Source organism: Petromyzon marinus, chromosome 52 (assembly GCF_048934315.1).
Source record: "Petromyzon marinus isolate PM22_M1 ecotype Great Lakes invasive population chromosome 52, UKy_Petmar_22M1.pri1.0, whole genome shotgun sequence".
NCBI lineage: Eukaryota > Metazoa > Chordata > Hyperoartia > Petromyzontiformes > Petromyzontidae > Petromyzon > Petromyzon marinus.
The window spans coordinates 11,262,496-11,279,245 of NC_133718.1; the positions used below are offsets into that span (position 1 = coordinate 11,262,496).

At 59.8% G+C, this 16,750-nt stretch overlaps 1 protein-coding gene across 5 annotated transcripts in view; it reads right to left on the minus strand.

Annotated features, from left to right (window-relative positions):
- Positions 1 to 418: 418 nt before the first annotated feature.
- The window catches only part of LOC116953595 (uncharacterized), a 75,767-nt gene continuing 59,435 nt past the window's right edge, over positions 419 to 16,750 (minus strand). For all 5 annotated transcript variants that reach the window (XM_076051840.1, XM_076051837.1, XM_076051839.1 and 2 more), the window contains 5 exons: positions 13,589 to 13,988; positions 12,349 to 12,628; positions 6,482 to 6,569; positions 2,731 to 5,101; positions 419 to 1,962 (listed from right to left, as the gene is read on the minus strand). In XM_076051840.1, coding sequence (XP_075907955.1) covers positions 1,525 to 1,962; positions 2,731 to 5,101; positions 6,482 to 6,569; positions 12,349 to 12,628; positions 13,589 to 13,843 — 3,432 coding nt within the window. In that variant the 5' untranslated portion in view covers positions 13,844 to 13,988 and the 3' untranslated portion in view covers positions 419 to 1,524. The remainder of the gene's footprint in view (positions 1,963 to 2,730; positions 5,102 to 6,481; positions 6,570 to 12,348; positions 12,629 to 13,588; positions 13,989 to 16,750) is intronic.

Sequence of the window (16,750 nt, forward strand, 5' to 3'; positions counted from 1 at the left end):
GTGTGCCGTGCCGGCCCTCATAGCTGCTCGCTAACAGCACTTGCCCCCTACAGTCTGTCAAGGCTATACGGGGGATCTTTGTTATGTAGGTAATGTTCAGTGCTCACTTACAGCACTTGATCCGGAAGTCTGTTAAAGGCTACACGGGGAATCAGTTTTGTTGTATGTAATGTGTTTTTGTTGTGTATGTGTGGTGGTGGTGGTGGTTTGTGGACGTGTGATTAATTATCATGTGCAGCTGTGTGCCCTCATCCTGGAGTTGCTCACCACCCCCCACCATATCCAACCGGGACACTTAAGGCCTCTGTTCTTTGTATACACCGAGGTGACCCACTTGGGATCCCTTGACCTGCCACCTCCATTGTGATCGGACCCACCACTACCTGACGCTGACCCCACACAGCGCGACCCCAGGGGACGTGGTTCCACATTTATTTTGGGGCCCATAGGGCCCCACCGCATCCGTCCCTCCCGCCGAGCAACAACAAAACGATGACAGCATCGATGACAGCGACGAGATTAACGACGACGACGTGCGTGATGAGTTGATGAGCGCCGCCGCCGCCCGCCCCCCCCCCCCACCCCCCCCACGGAGAACGGAGCCTCCGCTCTTTGGCACAAGCTGGCGGTGGGGACGTCTGTGTGGGGAGGTGGAGCCGGGAATCGACGTGGTTCCATCTAGGATGATGACCACGACAGTGATGATATGACGACCGTGACGATATTGATGATCACAACGCTGATGACGATGCAATGACAACGCGTCTAGGAGCGTCCTCGCTGAACTCGTGCGCGTGGTCCCACGCGAGTTTGTTTGCCGGTCACACGGGCGGTTTCCTCCACCCCCTCGCGCCCAACCCCGGTTCACATCTCGCGGTGCAGTCGGCCAAACCCAATGGCATCGCCAAAGCAACGATGCCAACGCTGAATTGACACCAGCGACGCGACCACCTAGAGTCGAGTGGCCCTGCTCCGTCCCCCCCCCCCCCCAACTCTCCACGCCCAAGTCCACAGAATCGTCAGTCTCTGATCCGGAATAATGGTCCCGTAGAAGCAGGTCCCAACAAGACGCCTGATCCTTGGATCCGAGTCTCGAGCCCAGAATCTTGGTCTCCTGGAGCCGAGTCGCAAGTCCCTAACCGCGACAGCGGGACCTCGTGTTTTCCCTCATCGGCACGACCCCTCGCCGACAGCAACGCGCCGAGTCTCAACGCGGCGTGGCCGGGGTCGTCGTGGGAGAGCAGCGTGACCTGCAGCGGTAGACGCGCCCGAAGGCTCCACAAGTCCAAGTTGGCCTCCCCGCGCCGTCTCTCCGGTGGGGCGCCCCAAGTGCTCAACAACTCGTGTCTCCGAATCGGGGTCGAAAGCGGTCCCCCCAACAACTCCCACCACCCCCAACCCCCGCGACCTCCGACCCCAGAGCGGTGGCCATCCCAGGGCTCCTCCGCGGGGTCGGTCCCCGTCTCGCGTATCTACAGGCCACCGCCGCCACCGTGGCGACGCGGGATGGGGGGCCCCGACCCGTCACGTGGGCGTCAGCGTGGCGGCCCGCGCCACCGCCTCGCACGCGGCCTGGCCCCCCGCGCGTCCGGCCCGCTCGGTGGGGGGCGGCGCGCCCCCCGCGGTGTGGCCGGGGGGGCCCGCCCGGGAGCCGGGTTCGGGCCCCAGCGACCCTCCGGCCTGCCGGTGCAGGGGGAAGAGGCCGTCGCGGGCACGGGGCTGGGGGCGCCGTTCGCGGCCGCCACCGCTGCCTCCGATCTTCGCCGACAGCTGCGGAGGCGGCTGTTGTTGCTGCTGCTGCGGTGGTTGTTGCTGCGGTTGCTGCGGATGGTGGTGGTGGTGGTTGTTGTGGTGGTGCTGGTGGTGCGGGTTGTGGTGGTTGTGGTTCGGACGGTGTTTTGTGTCGAGCTCCGGAAGTTTTTTCAGGGCGAGGAGGCGATCCCACGGCCGGGAGAGTGCGCCCTGGGACGCACACACGCGACACGCGGCACGTGACGTGTGACGTACGCGATATGCGACACAATGCGACACTTGTCACCGTCATGTATCTCGTGTATTATGCGAGCCATGTGACACATGATACGCGCCATGTGACACATAATGCGTGAAACGAAACATGGGACAATGCGTGATGCACGACACGCTGATCAGCGTGCAGAGACCAACAACCTGCAGCGACTTCATTCCAGAGTCGCAGCCTCGTCTGTGCTGTGGCCTCGTCTGTGCTGTGGCCTCGTCTGTGCTGTGGCCTCGTCTGTGCTGTGGCCTCGTCTGTGCTGTGGCCTCGTCTGTGCTGTGGCCTCGTCTGTGCTGTGGCCTCGTCTGTGCTGTGGCCTCGTCTGTGCTGTGGCCTCGTCTGTGCTGTGGCCTCGTCTGTGCTGTGGCCTCGTCTGTGCTGTGGCCTCGTCTGTGCTGTGGCCTCGTCTGTGCTGTGGCCTCGTCTGTGCTGTGGCCTCGTCTGTGCTGTGGCCTCGTCTGTGCTGTGGCCTCGTCTGTGCTGTGGCCTCGTCTGTGCTGTGGCCTCGTCTGTGCTGTGGCCTCGTCTGTGCTGTGGCCTCGTCTGTGCTGTGGCCTCGTCTGTGCTGTGGCCTCGTGGCTCGAGTAACGCACGGCTGGCACAACTTAGGGGCTTAGAGAGCGAGGTGAATGTGAGGTGAGTGTGGTCGCGACTGCGAGGCTGGCGAGGTGATTGGAACGGGTGAGGAGGGTGGTGAGCACGCAAGACCTCACCTGCTTGATGGGCCCGTGGGTCTCCGCGTGCCGTCTCCGCACCTCCACCCCGGGTTTCACCTCTTCTACCTCCCCCTCCCCGGCCCGGCCGGGGGCCCCCACTGGGCCCTCCGTGGGGGCCCCCACCCCTGGCTTCTCGCCGCTCGCCTTGGGTGGGTCGGGGGTGGGGGCCCCGGGGTCACGCCTGCCGCTCGGCTTGGCCCCCGCGTTGTAGGGGCCCAGGGCCTTGAACGAGGGCAGGGGCCCCGTGCGAGGCCTCCCGAGGTCGGCGCGGGGCCCGGACTTCTCGGCGGCCGCCGCTACAGGGGTCCCCCCGTCGCGCCGGTACAGCGACGACAGCAGGGCCCGTTTGTCCCTCTGCGAGTCCCTGGCCGCCAGCGGGCCCTGCCGGGGCCCCAGCGACCCTCCCGACGCTTGGGCCCCGCCGGCCCCCGCGGCCCCGTAGCCGGCACAGCCTCCTCCAAAGAGGGCCCCGTTCAGCGGAGCGGGACGTTGGTGCTGGGCGTGCTGGGCGAGCGGGGCCTTGTGGGGGCCTGGCGGGTGCTTGGCGGGGGCCCCGTGGGCCGGCGGTCCCTGGCGGGGCACGTGGATGCCCGGGGGCTTGTGCGGCTGAGTCACGGTGGAGCCCGATACCAACTTGGGCCCCGGACCGCCGGCCGGGCCCTGCTTGGCCGAGTGGCCCGGGGGCGGCGCGGCGTGGTGGAGGTCTCTGCGAGGGGGCCCCGGCCACTCGCGAGCGGGGCCCCGGGCCGAGGCTGAGGCCTGGGTCCCTGCTGGCCCCGACGTGTGGGAGCAGTGGGCGGGAGCGGGAGCCGTGCCAGGGCCGCAGGGGCACGCGGCGGCGGGTCGCGGGCCCACGCCGCGACCCGCGGGGGCGGCGTTGGTCCCGCACGTCGGATGGAGGCCCTGGGTCCCCGTCCAGCGGGCCGGAATCTCCCCGTCCCTCCCGGGGACCCCGGGGCCCGGTCCGCGTGGCGGTTGCTGCTGCTGCTGCTGCTGCTGGCGGGAGGCGAGACGGGGCCGGGGCCCGCGGGGTTCGGAGGGGCCCTCATCCGTGTCCGACAGCTCGGAGCTGGAGGAGGAGGCAGAGGAGACCACCGCCGGCGCTGTCGCCCCGCGCCCTGGGGCCCCGTTCCTCTCGCCGGGCCCTGCGGCAGCCCCCCGTGGAGGAGGTCGCAGCCTCAACGATCTGTCCACGAACAACGGGGCCTCCTTGTCCTGCCCCGGGCGCCCGTTCTCGGTCTCCGCCTTGGGCCCCGAGGCCACGGGGCCCTGCTCCTGCCTCGCTTCGGCTGCGCCGCGCTCCCTCTCGCGCCTTCGCGCCTTCAGGTGCTGCAGCGCGGCCTTGACGAGCGCGGGGCCGTCTAGAGCCGGAGGCCTCTGCTGCTGCTGCTGTTGATGGGACGCGGGGCTCTTGGAGGGAGAGGTCTTGGGTCCCGCGTGGGGTCCGGGCGGCGGGGCCCCGTCCTTGCAGGGGAAGGGGATGATGACGCGGGGCAGCGCGGCTCGCACGCGAGGGACGGGGCCCGCGTGGGCCCCGGCCCGGGACGCCGAGCGGGGGGACGCGGGGGCCGCGAGGGGCCTCCGCGCCGCCGCCGCCGCCGCCACGGGGGCCCCGGGGCCCACGGCGGGGCCCGCGGCGCCCACCCTGGCCACGCCGTCGCTCATCAGCGCTCGTTTGGCGGCCGGCCCGTCTCGCTCGTGGCCTCCTCCGCCGCCTCCTCCGCCGCCTCCTCCGCCGCGGAAGAGTTTGACGTGCGGTGCCGTGACCAGCAGCTCGAGCCTCGGCTGCTTGAGGCACAGCCGCAGGGGCCCCGGGGGGGTCCCGCCGCTCGGCTCGGCCCGCTCGGCCGGCGGGGCCCGCGGGGACGGCGCCGTCTCCGCGTGCTCGGGGCTCCCCCGCGTCACCCGGGCCCCCCCTCCCCCTCCGGCGGTCGCGCCGGCAGCCGTCGGGCGTCTCCTCAAGCCGGGCCCCTCCGCGGGCCCCGCCGTGGCCCCCGCGGAGGGCCCCGCGGAAGGCCCCGCGCGCCGCGAGGCCGCGGCCGCCTCGGGGCCCCGCGCCGCCGCCGCCGCCGCCGCGGTGGATGCCGCGAGTCGCGCCCTCTTGGCCATGCGGCCCTCGCGGTCGCTCCCAGGACGCGGCCGTCTCCGCAGGGCCCCCACACGGGGGCCCTCGCTCCCGGGGCCCGCGTCCCAGGCCCCCGCGGCACCCGCACGGTGCTGCGCGAGGACGGAGCGCGTCCCGCTCTGGGCCCGATTCTCCCCCCGCGCCCCCGCGGTCCCGTGGGCCCCGTGGGCCACCCGAGAGCGCTTGGCCCGGCCGCGGCTGCAGCGGCGCTCGGCGGTGGCCGGGGCCCGCACCTCGCAGAACCTGCGGGCATGCGGGCGGGCGTCAGGGGGTCGTATCGCGGGGTTCCTGTTGGGTCCCCTTCATTTGAGAGTCCCCAGTGGGAGAGGGGGATGTCACCAGCAGGGGGCAGTGCAGGACCAGAAGCAGCAGCAGCGGGAGGAGGAGGTGCGATTAGAGGAGGTGGTGATGGTGAAGAGAGGAGGAGGTGGAGAGAGGAGGAGGTGGAGAGACGAGGTGGAGAGACGAGGTGGAGAGACGAGGTGGAGAGAGGTGTAGCTACGGGGAGGGGACACAAGGTGGCGCACGAGGAGGGAGGCGTGTGGGGGGTGATTGATGGAGGTGGGAGGGAGGAGGCGGGGGAGGATGAATTGGAGGAGGTGCTTGGTGAGAGAAGCAGGTGGGGGTTCAAAAGGTGGATTGAAGAGGTGGGAGGAGGCAAGAGAGGTGAGCGGAGGAGGTAACAGGAGCAGGTGGAGTGGCTGAGAGGCGGGGGAAGGGGAGGGGCTGTGGGTGAACTCCATCTGTTTTGGGGCTTCAAGTCCCGGTGCCAGGTGGAGCTCCCCAACATCATCCCGTCACCTCCCCCATCACCTCCCCAACATCATCCCATCACCTCCCCCATCACCTCCCTAACATCATCCCATCACCTCCCCCATCACCTCCCCCATTACCTCCTTAACATCATCCCATCACCTCCCCAACATCATCCATCACCTCCCCCATCACGTCCCAACATCATCCCATCATGTCCCCAACATCATCCCATCACCTCCCCTAACATCATCCAATCACCTCCGCCATCACGTCCCCAACATCATCCCATCACCACCCTATCATCATCCCATCACCAACACCCTAATCGTCATCCTATAATCTTCCCCATCATCTCCCCGATGTGGTGAGTGAGTCGTGAGTGGTGAGTTAGTGGTGAGCGTGGTGGTGAGCGTGATGGTGAGTGGTGGTGAGCGTGGTGGTGAGTGGTGGTGAGTGAGTGGTGAGCGTGGTGGCGAGTGGTGGGCGTGGTGGTGAGCGTGCTGAGTGAGTGGTGAACGTGGTGAGTGGTGAACGTGATGAGTGAGTGGTGAGCATGGTGGTGAGTGGTGAGTGAGTGGTGAACGTGGTGAGTGAGTGGTGAGTGGTGAACGTGGTGAGTGAGTGGTGAGCATGGTGGTGAGTGAGTGGTGAGTGAGTGGTGAGTGAGTGGTGAACGCGGTGAGCGAGTGGTGAGTGGTGAACGTGGTGAGTGAGTGGTGAGCATGGTGGTGAGCGAGTGGTGAGTGAGTGGTGAACGTGGTGAGTGAGTGGTGAGCATGGTGGTGAGTGAGTGGTGAGTGAGTGAGTGGTGAGTGAGTGGTGAGCATGCTGGTGCGTGAGTGGTGAGTGAGTGGTGAGTGAGCTCACCGGGGAGCGGCGAGTCCGTGACGGGAGCAGTCGAGGAGTGTGCCCACGTAGGTGCTGTTCCTCCAGCGCACGTGCAGCACCAGCATACCTACGTGTACACGTACAGACCAGTTCACACGCGTGTACACATACAGAGCACACACGCACACACACGCGTGTACGTGTATAGACTACACGCGTACACACACGCGTGTACGTGTATAGACTACACACGCGCGTACGTGTATAGACTACACGCACACACACGCGTGTACGTGTATAGACTACACGCACACACGCGCGTGTACGTGTATAGACTACACGCATACACACGCGCGTGTACATGTATAGACTACACACGCATACACACGCGCGTGTACATGTATAGACTACACACGCATACACACACGCGTGTACATGTATAGACTACACACGCATACACACACGCGTGTACATGTATAGACTACACACGCATACACACGCGCGTGTACATGTATAGACTACACGCATACACACACGCGTGTACATGTATAGACTACACACGCATACACACACGCGTGTACATGTATAGACTACACACGCATACACACACGCGTGTACATGTATAGACTACACACGCATACACACACGCGTGTACATGTATAGACTAGACACGCAAACACACGCGCGTGTATATGTATAGACTACACGCATACACACGCGTGTACATGTATAGACTACACGCATAAACGCGCGTGTACATGTATAGACTACACGCACACACACGCGTGTACATGTATAGACTACACACGCACACACACGCGTGTACGTGTATAGACTACACACGCACACACACGCGTGTACGTGTATAGACTACACGCACACACGCGCGTGTACATGTATAGACTACACGCATACACACGCGCGTGTACATGTATAGACTACACACGCATACACACACGCGTGTACATGTATAGACTACACACGCATACACACGCGCGTGTACATGTATAGACTACACGCATACACACACGCGTGTACATGTATAGACTACACACGCATACACACGCGCGTGTACATATATAGACTACACGCATACACACACGCGTGTACATGTATAGACTACACGCATACACGTGTACATGTATAGACTGCACACGCATACACACGCGTGTACATGTATAGAGTAGACACGCATACACACGCGCGTGTACATGTATAGACTACACGCATACACACGCGCGTGTACATGTATAGACACACACGCATACACACGCGTGTACATGTATAGACTACACGCATACACGCGCGTGTACATGTATAGACTACACGCACACACACGCGTGTACATGTATAGACTACACACGCATACACGCGCGTGTACATGTATAGACTACACGCACACACACGCGTGTACATGTATAGACTACACGCATACACACACGCGTGTACATGTATAGACTACACGCATACACGTGTACATGTATAGACTACACACGCATACACACACGCGTGTACATGTATAGACTACACGCATACACACGCGTGTACATGTATAGACTACACGCATAAACGCGCGTGTACATGTATAGACTACACACGCACACACACGCGTGTACGTGTATAGACTACACATACACACGCGCGTGTACATGTATAGACTACACACGCATACACACGCGTGTACATGTATAGACTACACACGCATACACACGCGCGTGTACATGTATAGACTACACGCATACACGTGTACATGTATAGACTACACAAGCATACACGTGTACATGTATAGACTAGACACGCATACACACACGCGTGTACATGTATAGACTAGACACGCATACACACGCGCGTGTACATGTATAGACTAGACACGCATACACACGCGCGTGTACATGTATAGACACACACGCATACACACGCGTGTACATGTATAGACACACACGCATACACACGCGTGTACATGTATAGACTACACGCATACACACGCGCGTGTACATGTATAGACACACACGCATACACACGCGTGTACATGTATAGACTACACGCATACACGCGCGTGTACATGTATAGACTACACGCACACACACGCGTGTACATGTATAGACTACACACGCATACACACGCGTGTACATGTATAGACACACACGCATACACACGCGTGTACATGTATAGACTACACACGCATACACGCGCGTGTACATGTATAGACTACACGCACACACACGCGTGTACATGTATAGACTACACGCATACACACACGCGTGTACATGTATAGACTACACGCATACACACGCGTGTACATGTATAGACTACACGCATAAACGCGCGTGTACATGTATAGACTACACACGCACACACACGCGTGTACGTGTATAGACTACACATACACACGCGCGTGTACATGTATAGACTACACACGCATACACACGCGTGTACATGTATAGACTACACACGCATACACACGCGCGTGTACATGTATAGACTACACGCATACACGTGTACATGTATAGACTACACAAGCATACACGTGTACATGTATAGACTAGACACGCATACACACACGCGTGTACATGTATAGACTAGACACGCATACACACGCGCGTGTACATGTATAGACTACACGCACACACGCGCGTGTACATGTATAGACTACACACGCACACACACGCGTGTACGTGTATAGACTACACGCACACACGCGCGTGTACATGTATAGACTACACGCATACACACGCGCGTGTACATGTATAGACTACACACGCATACACACACGCGTGTACATGTATAGACTACACACGCATACACACACGCGTGTACATGTATAGACTACACACGCATACACACGCGCGTGTACATATATAGACTACACGCATACACACACGCGTGTACATGTATAGACTACACACGCATACACGTGTACATGTATAGACTAGACACGCATACACACACGCGTGTACATGTATAGACTAGACACGCATACACACGCGCGTGTACATGTATAGACTAGACACGCATACACACGCGCGTGTACATGTATAGACTACACGCATACACGCGCGTGTACATGTATAGACACACACGCATACACGCGCGTGTACATGTATAGACTACACACATACACGCGCGTGTACATGTATAGACTACACGCACACACACGCGTGTACATGTATAGACTACACACGCGCGTGTACATGTATAGACTACACGCACACACACGCGTGTACATGTATAGACTACACACGCATACACACGCGTGTACATGTATAGACTACACGCACACACACGCGTGTACATGTATAGACTACACACGCATACACACGCGTGTACATGTATAGACTACACACGCATACACACGCGTGTACATGTATAGACTACACGCACACGCTTGACCATGTAGACTACACACACACGCGTGTACATGTATAGACTACACGCACACACACGCGTGCACATGTATAGACTACACGCATACACGCGTGACCATGTAGACTACACACACGTGTACATGTATAGACTACACACACACGTGTACATGTATAGACTACACACAGACATGCAAACACGTGTACATGTGTAGACTAGTTAAATACGCATACACGCGTCGGAGACACGCCCGACCGCCTTTGTCTCCCCAATGCTGACGTTCACAGACCACATCACGCGTTCATTTATGGCTGAGTCGACCCAAGGGAGGCTTAGGACCGGTTCAGATATCACTCGCCACAGATGTTGGCGAGTGATAGCGCAGCGCGCCAACCACTGCGCCACCGCTCCCCCCCCACCACACACAAATACAAAGGTCCCCCGTATAGCCTTCAACAGACTGTTGGGGCAGGTGCTGTTGAAGGCCGGAACGGCACACGAGGGGGTGGGTGGCCGGCACGCACGCCCGGCCGCCTTTGTCTCCCTAGTGGCGATATTTGTACGCGCCGCACCAGGTACTCATTTGAGGTTGAGTCGACCTAGGGGAGGCCCAGGACCGGTTCAGATAATCGTCACCGGTGTTGGCCGTGAGCGGGAATCGAACTCGGCTCGCCGGGTTCGTAGCGCAGCGCGCTAGCCGCAGCCACTACCGCTCCCCACAGTACACACACACACGTACTGTATATATACTGTATACGTATGTTTAAAGACAAAGACCCCTCCCCTTGCCTTAAAACTGGTGGGGCATGTGACGGCGAATATCTCACGACACACACACAGTAGACAGTACAGTAACATCCACAGAGACAAAGATTCCCCAAGTAGCCTTGAACAGACTGTTGGGGCAAGTGCTGTTAGCGAGCACCTATGAAGGCCGGCACGGCACACGAGGGGGAGGGTGGCCAGCATCACGTTTACACACACACGTGTAGCCACATTCACATATGCACACTAACATACGTGTATGCTCACGTGTAATCAAAAACATCACCACCACAATGATGTCATCATCAACAAAGATCACCCGTATAGCCTTAATAGACTGCAGGAGCAAGTGCTGTAAGCGATCACCACCCATCACCCACTGTCGTCATCGCCATCACGGCCAACACTATCACCACCACCACCAGTCAACATCAGCACCACCAGTCAACATCATTCACCACCACCAGTCAACATCACCACCACCAGTCAACATCATTCACCACCACCAGTCAACATCACCATCAGTCAACATCACCACCACCACCAGTCAACATCACCACCACCAGTCAACATCACCACCACCATTCAACATCACCACCACCAATCAACATCACCATCACCACCAGTTAACATCACCACCACCAGTCAACATCACCACCATCACCAGTCAACATCACCACCATCACCAGCCAACATCACCACCACCAGTCAACATCACCACCATCACAACCAGTCAACATCACCACCATCACCACCAGTCAACATCACCACCACCAGTCAACATCACCACCACCACCACCAATCAGTCAACATCACCACCACCAATCAGTCAACATCACCACCACCACCAATCAGTCAACATCACCACCACCAATCAGTCAACATCACCACCACCAGTCAACATCACCACCACCACCACCAGTCAACATCACCACCACCAATCACCACCAGTCAACATCACCACCACCAATCACCACCACCACCACCAATCACCACCACCACCACCAGTCAACATCACCACCACCAATCACCACCACCACCAGTCAACATCACCACCATCACCACCAGTCAACATCACCACCACCCAACATCACCACCACCACCGGTCAACATCACCACCACCAGTCACCACCACCAATCAGTCAACATCACCACCAGTCATCACCACCACCAATCACCACCACCACCAGTCAACATCACCACCACCACCAATCAGTCAACATCACCACCACCAATCACCATCACAACCAGTCATCATCACCACCACCACCATCATCAACCATCGCCACCGCTCGCAGGGCGCGGGTCGATCCAGGGGCCCCAGGGGGAGGGGTCGCCCCCCCCACCCCGCCCCCCGCGACGCCGCGGGCTGATTAACCCTTAATTAGAATTTATACCCAGAGAGCGGCGCGTCGTTAATTAGCGCTCCAATCAGGGCCCGGCTCCTCTCCCTCCGCAGGCCCCCTCCCCCCCACATCTCGGCGGCCCCCCCCCACCCCTGTCCTCGAAACAACTCTCCCCATCGCGTGCACGTGCAGCAGCCATGGTCACTCCACTGCTGGATGACGACGAGAAGCCTATCCACGCCGTGCTGGATTACGCGACGACCATACTTCACCACGCCGGTCAGTGCGACCCTCGCCACCCCCTTCTCCACGACCCGCACCCCCCCCCTCACCCCTCGTTACTCCCCTCCCAACACCACCACCACCACCTCTCTCCTCCACCCCCCCTCCCCCGTGCCCCCCTCCCCGTGTCCCCCTGGGGCCCCTCCTTACCCGCTTGGTTCTCGTGCCACACGAGGCCGTGCAGCCTGACGCTGGTGCCCGGCTCGCAGGGCCCCAGGCAGGCCGGCTCCGTGAGGCTCCACGCGTCACGGCACCCGGGGGTCCCCGGGGGAGCCCCCCCCTCTCCATCCTCCTCCCCCTCCTCCAGGGATGTGACCCCCTCGCTCGCGGGACCCCCCGCGGGGCGCGGGGAACTCCCGTGAACCCCCCCGCCCCCGGGGCCCAGGGCGCACGGGGGAGACGGGGCCATGCGGGGGTAGTGAGGGCCCACCTGGGGGGAGGGAGGGGTGCCGGGTTGAGTGTCGCCTCTTCCTCCTCGCTCGTCTAAAAGCGACGCGCGTGTAGCGCGGAGGGGCGACTCAGGGTGAGGCGAGCGGGTGGGGTGAGGGGGTGGGGTGAGGGTGTGTGGTGAGGGTGTGTGGTGAGTCTGTGTGGTGAGGGTGTGTGGTGAGTTTGTGTGGTGAGGGTACGTGGTGAGTCTGTGTGGTGAGGGTACGTGGTGAAGGTACGTGGTGAGGGTACGTGGTGAGGGTACGTGGTGAGGGTACGTGATGAGTCTGTGTGGTGAGGGTGTGTGGTGAGGGTGTGTGGTGAGGGTGTGGTGAGGGTGTGTGGTGAGGGTGTGTGGTGAGGGTACGTGGTGAGGGTACTTGGTGAGGGTACGTGGTGAGGGTACGTGGTGAGTGTGTGGTGAGGGTGCGTGGTGAGTCTGTGTGGTGAGGGTGCGTGGTGAGTCTGTGGTGAGTCTGTGTTGTGTGGTGAGGGTGTGTGGTGAGGGTGCGTGGTGAGTCTGTGTGGTGAGGGTGCGTGGTGAGTCTGTGTGGTGAGGGTGCGTGGTGAGTCTGTGTGGTGAGGGTGTGTGGTGAGTCTGTGTGGTGAGTCTGTGTTGTGTGGTGAGGGTACGTGGTGAGGGTACGTGGTGAGTCTGTGTTGAGTGGTGAGGGTGTGTTGGGTGGTGAGGGTGTGTAGTGAGGGTGTGTTGGGTGGTGAGGGTGTGTTGGGTGGTGAGGGTGTGTGGTGAGTCTGTGTGGTGAGTCTGTGTTGAGTGGTGAGGGTGTGTGGTGAGGGTACGTGGTGAGTCTGTGTTGAGTGGTGAGGGTGTGTGGTGAGGGTGCGTGGTGAATCTGTGGTGTGAGAGGTGAGATTACGTGGTGTGACATGCGATGTGTATTTGGTCAGGGGTAAGGTGAGTGGTGGTGGTGAGGAGTGAGGTGCAGGGGGGGGGGGTCACCTGCTCTCCCCCCACGCACGCGCCAGGGGGGGTCGCGCCCCCCGCGATGCTGGGCTCGGCATCGCGGAAACGAGGTCCCCCCTCCTCCCCCTCCTCCTCGTCACCCTCCTCCTCCTCTTCCTCCATTTCCTCCACCTCGTCTTCCTCCTCCTCGTCCTCAGCCCCGGCTCCGACCGCCGCACTGACCCCTTCGCTCTGCCGCTCCATCTCCTCCCTGGTGCCACGCGACTCCCCTACGAGGCCCCGCGTCGCCATGGGCCCACCCTCCCCCCCCCGAGTCGCGCCGGGTCAGGGTCACGGGATCCCTCAGGGTCACTCGGGGTCTCTCGGGGTCACGAGGTCCCTCGGGGTCACGAGGTCCCTCGGGGTCACTCAGGGTCACGGGGTCCCTCGGGAGAACCTGTTCACGGAGCCCGGGGGAGGGGGTGGGGTGACGGTGGGTGGGGGAGGGGTGGGTGGGGGGCCAGGAGAGACAAAGGTGGAGGGGTGGAGAAGGTGCAGGGGAGAGTGGATGAGGAGTGAAGTGAGAGTGCAGAGAGCGGAGAAGAGAGAGGAGTGGGAGGGGGAGGAGGGGATGAGAGTGAAGAGGAGGGAGAGAGAGGGATGTGTGTGGAAAATGAGTGCGGTGAGAGTGGAGCAGGAGAGACAAAGGTGGAGGGAAGACAAAGTGCAGTAGAAAACGTGGAGGAGAGAGATGAGGGTGAAGAGGAGGGAGATGAGAGTGAAGAGGAGGAGGAGGAGATGAGTGCGATGAGACAGAGGGGAGAATAAGAGAGGAGAACGAGAATTTGTAGGAGAGAGCGGAGGAGGAGAGGGGGGGTAGGGAGATGAGAGAGGTTGGCGAAAGGGGAGAGGCGAGGGAGGAGATGAGAGGGAGGAGGGGGAACGAGGGGAGGGAGGGGGTGGACAGGAGCGAGAGAGAGATGGGGAGGGGGTCGTTAGGGGTTATTAGGGGTCGTGTACCCTCGCCCCCCGCTGTCCCCCCAACAAGAGGGGTCGAGAGAGGGAGAGTGGGAGAGTGAGTGGGAGAGTGAGTGAGTGGGAGAGTGAGTGGGAGAGTGAGTGAGTGGGAGAGTCAGTGGGAGAGTGAGTGAGAGAGTGAGTGAGTGGGAGAGTGAGTGGGAGAGTGAGAGAGTGAGAGAGTGGGAGAGTGAGTGGGAGAGTGAGAGAGTGGGAGAGTGAGTGTGAGAGTGGGAGAGTGAGTGTGAGAGTGAGTGGGAGAGTGAGTGAGAGAGTGAGTTGTGAGAGAGTGAGTTGTGAGAGAGTGGGAGAGTGAGTGGGAGAGTGAGTGAGTGAGAGTGAGTTGTGAGAGAGTGAGTGAGAGAGTGAGTTGTGAGAGAGTGAGTGGGAGAGTGAGTGGGAGAGTGAGTGAGTGAGAGTGAGTAGTGAGAGAGTGAGTGAGAGAGTGAGTGAGTGGGAGAGTGAGTGGGAGAGTGAGTGGGAGAGTGAGTGAGAGAGTGAGTGGGAGGGTGAGTGAGTGAGTTGTGAGAGAGTGAGTGAGAGAGTGAGTTGTGAGAGAGTGAGTAGTGAGAGAGAGAGTGAGTGGGAGAGTGAGTGGGAGAGTGAGTGGGAGAGTGAGTGGGAGAGTGAGTTGTGAGAGAGTGAGTTGTGAGAGAGTGAGTTGTGAGAGAGTGAGTTGTGAGAGAGTGCGTGGGAGAGGGAGTGGGAGAGTGAGTGGGAGAGTGAGTGGGAGAGTGAGTGAGTGAGTGGGAGAGTGGGAGAGTGAGTGAGAGAGTGAGAGAGTGGGAGAGTTAGTGAGTGGGAGAGTGAGTTGTGAGAGAGTGAGTTGTGAGAGAGTGAGTGGGAGAGTGAGTGGGAGAGTGAGTGGGAGAGTTAGTGGGAGAGTGAGTGAGAGGGTGGGAGAGTGAGAGAGTGGGAGAGTGAGAGAGTGGGAGAGTGAGAGCGTGGGAGAGTGAGAGAGTGGGAGAGTGAGTTGTGAGAGAGTGAGTTGTGAGAGAGTGAGTGGGAGAGTGAGTGGGAGAGTGAGTTGTGAGAGAGTGAGTTGTGAGAGAGTGAGTTGTGAGAGAGTGAGTGGGAGAGTGAGTGGGAGAGTGAGTGAGAGAGTGAGTGAGTGAGTGGGAGAGTGGGAGAGTGAGTGAGAGAGTGAGAGAGTGGGAGAGTTAGTGAGTGGGAGAGTGAGAGAGTGGGAGAGTGAGTTCTGAGAGAGTGAGTTGTGAGAGAGTGAGTGGGAGAGTGAGTGGGAGAGTGAGTGGGAGAGTGAGTGGGAGAGTGAGTGGGAGAGTGGGAGAGTGAGAGAGTGGGAGAGTGAGAGAGTGAGAGAGTGGGAGAGTGAGAGAGTGGGAGAGTGAGAGAGTGGGAGAGTGAGTGGGAGAGTGAGTTGTGAGAGAGTGAGTGGGAGAGTGAGTGAGAGTGAGTTGTGAGAGAGTGATTGAGTGGGAGAGTGAGTGGGAGAGTGAGTGAGAGAGTGAGTGAGTGAGAGAGTGAGTAGGAGAGTGAGTGAGAGAGTGAGTAGGAGAGTGAGTGAGAGTGTGAGTGAATGTGAGTTGTGAGAGAGTGAGTGAGAGAGTGAGGTCGAGTCCCGCCCACGGCTAACATCAGTGGCCAGTGAAATCCAAACCAGAACCTCTCTCTTAGTTCAGCTTAACCTTAAATTACCATCTGTCGCGGTGTTTAAACGCCAGGACTGGAGAGACAAAGGCGGCCGGGCGTGGTTTTGGCCACACACCCTGCGCCGTGCTGATCTTAATAGGTGCTTGTTAACAACACTTGTCTCAAAGGTCTGTATGTTTACCCGGGGCATCTTTGTATTTGTGTGTTAGTGTGTCATCGTGTTTGCGTCTGAGGTTGTGTGTGCGAGAGAGTTTGGGAGACTGTGAGTATTGTGAGTGTGAGAGAGTGTGAGAAAGTGTGTGTGGGTGAGAGACTGTGTGTGTGAGACTGGGTGTGTGAGAGACTGTGTGAGAGAGAGTTTGGGAGACTGAGTGTTATGAGTGTGAGAGTGTGTGTGTGTATGAGAGAGACTGGGTGTGTATGAGAGAGACTGTGTGTGTGTGTATGAGAGAGACTGTGTGTGTGTGTATGAGAGATACTGTGTGTGTATGAGAGAGACTGTGTGTGTGTGTATGAGAGATACTGTGTGTGTGTGAGAGAGACTGGGTGTGTGTGAGAGAGACTGGGTGTGTGTGAGAGAGACTGTGTGTG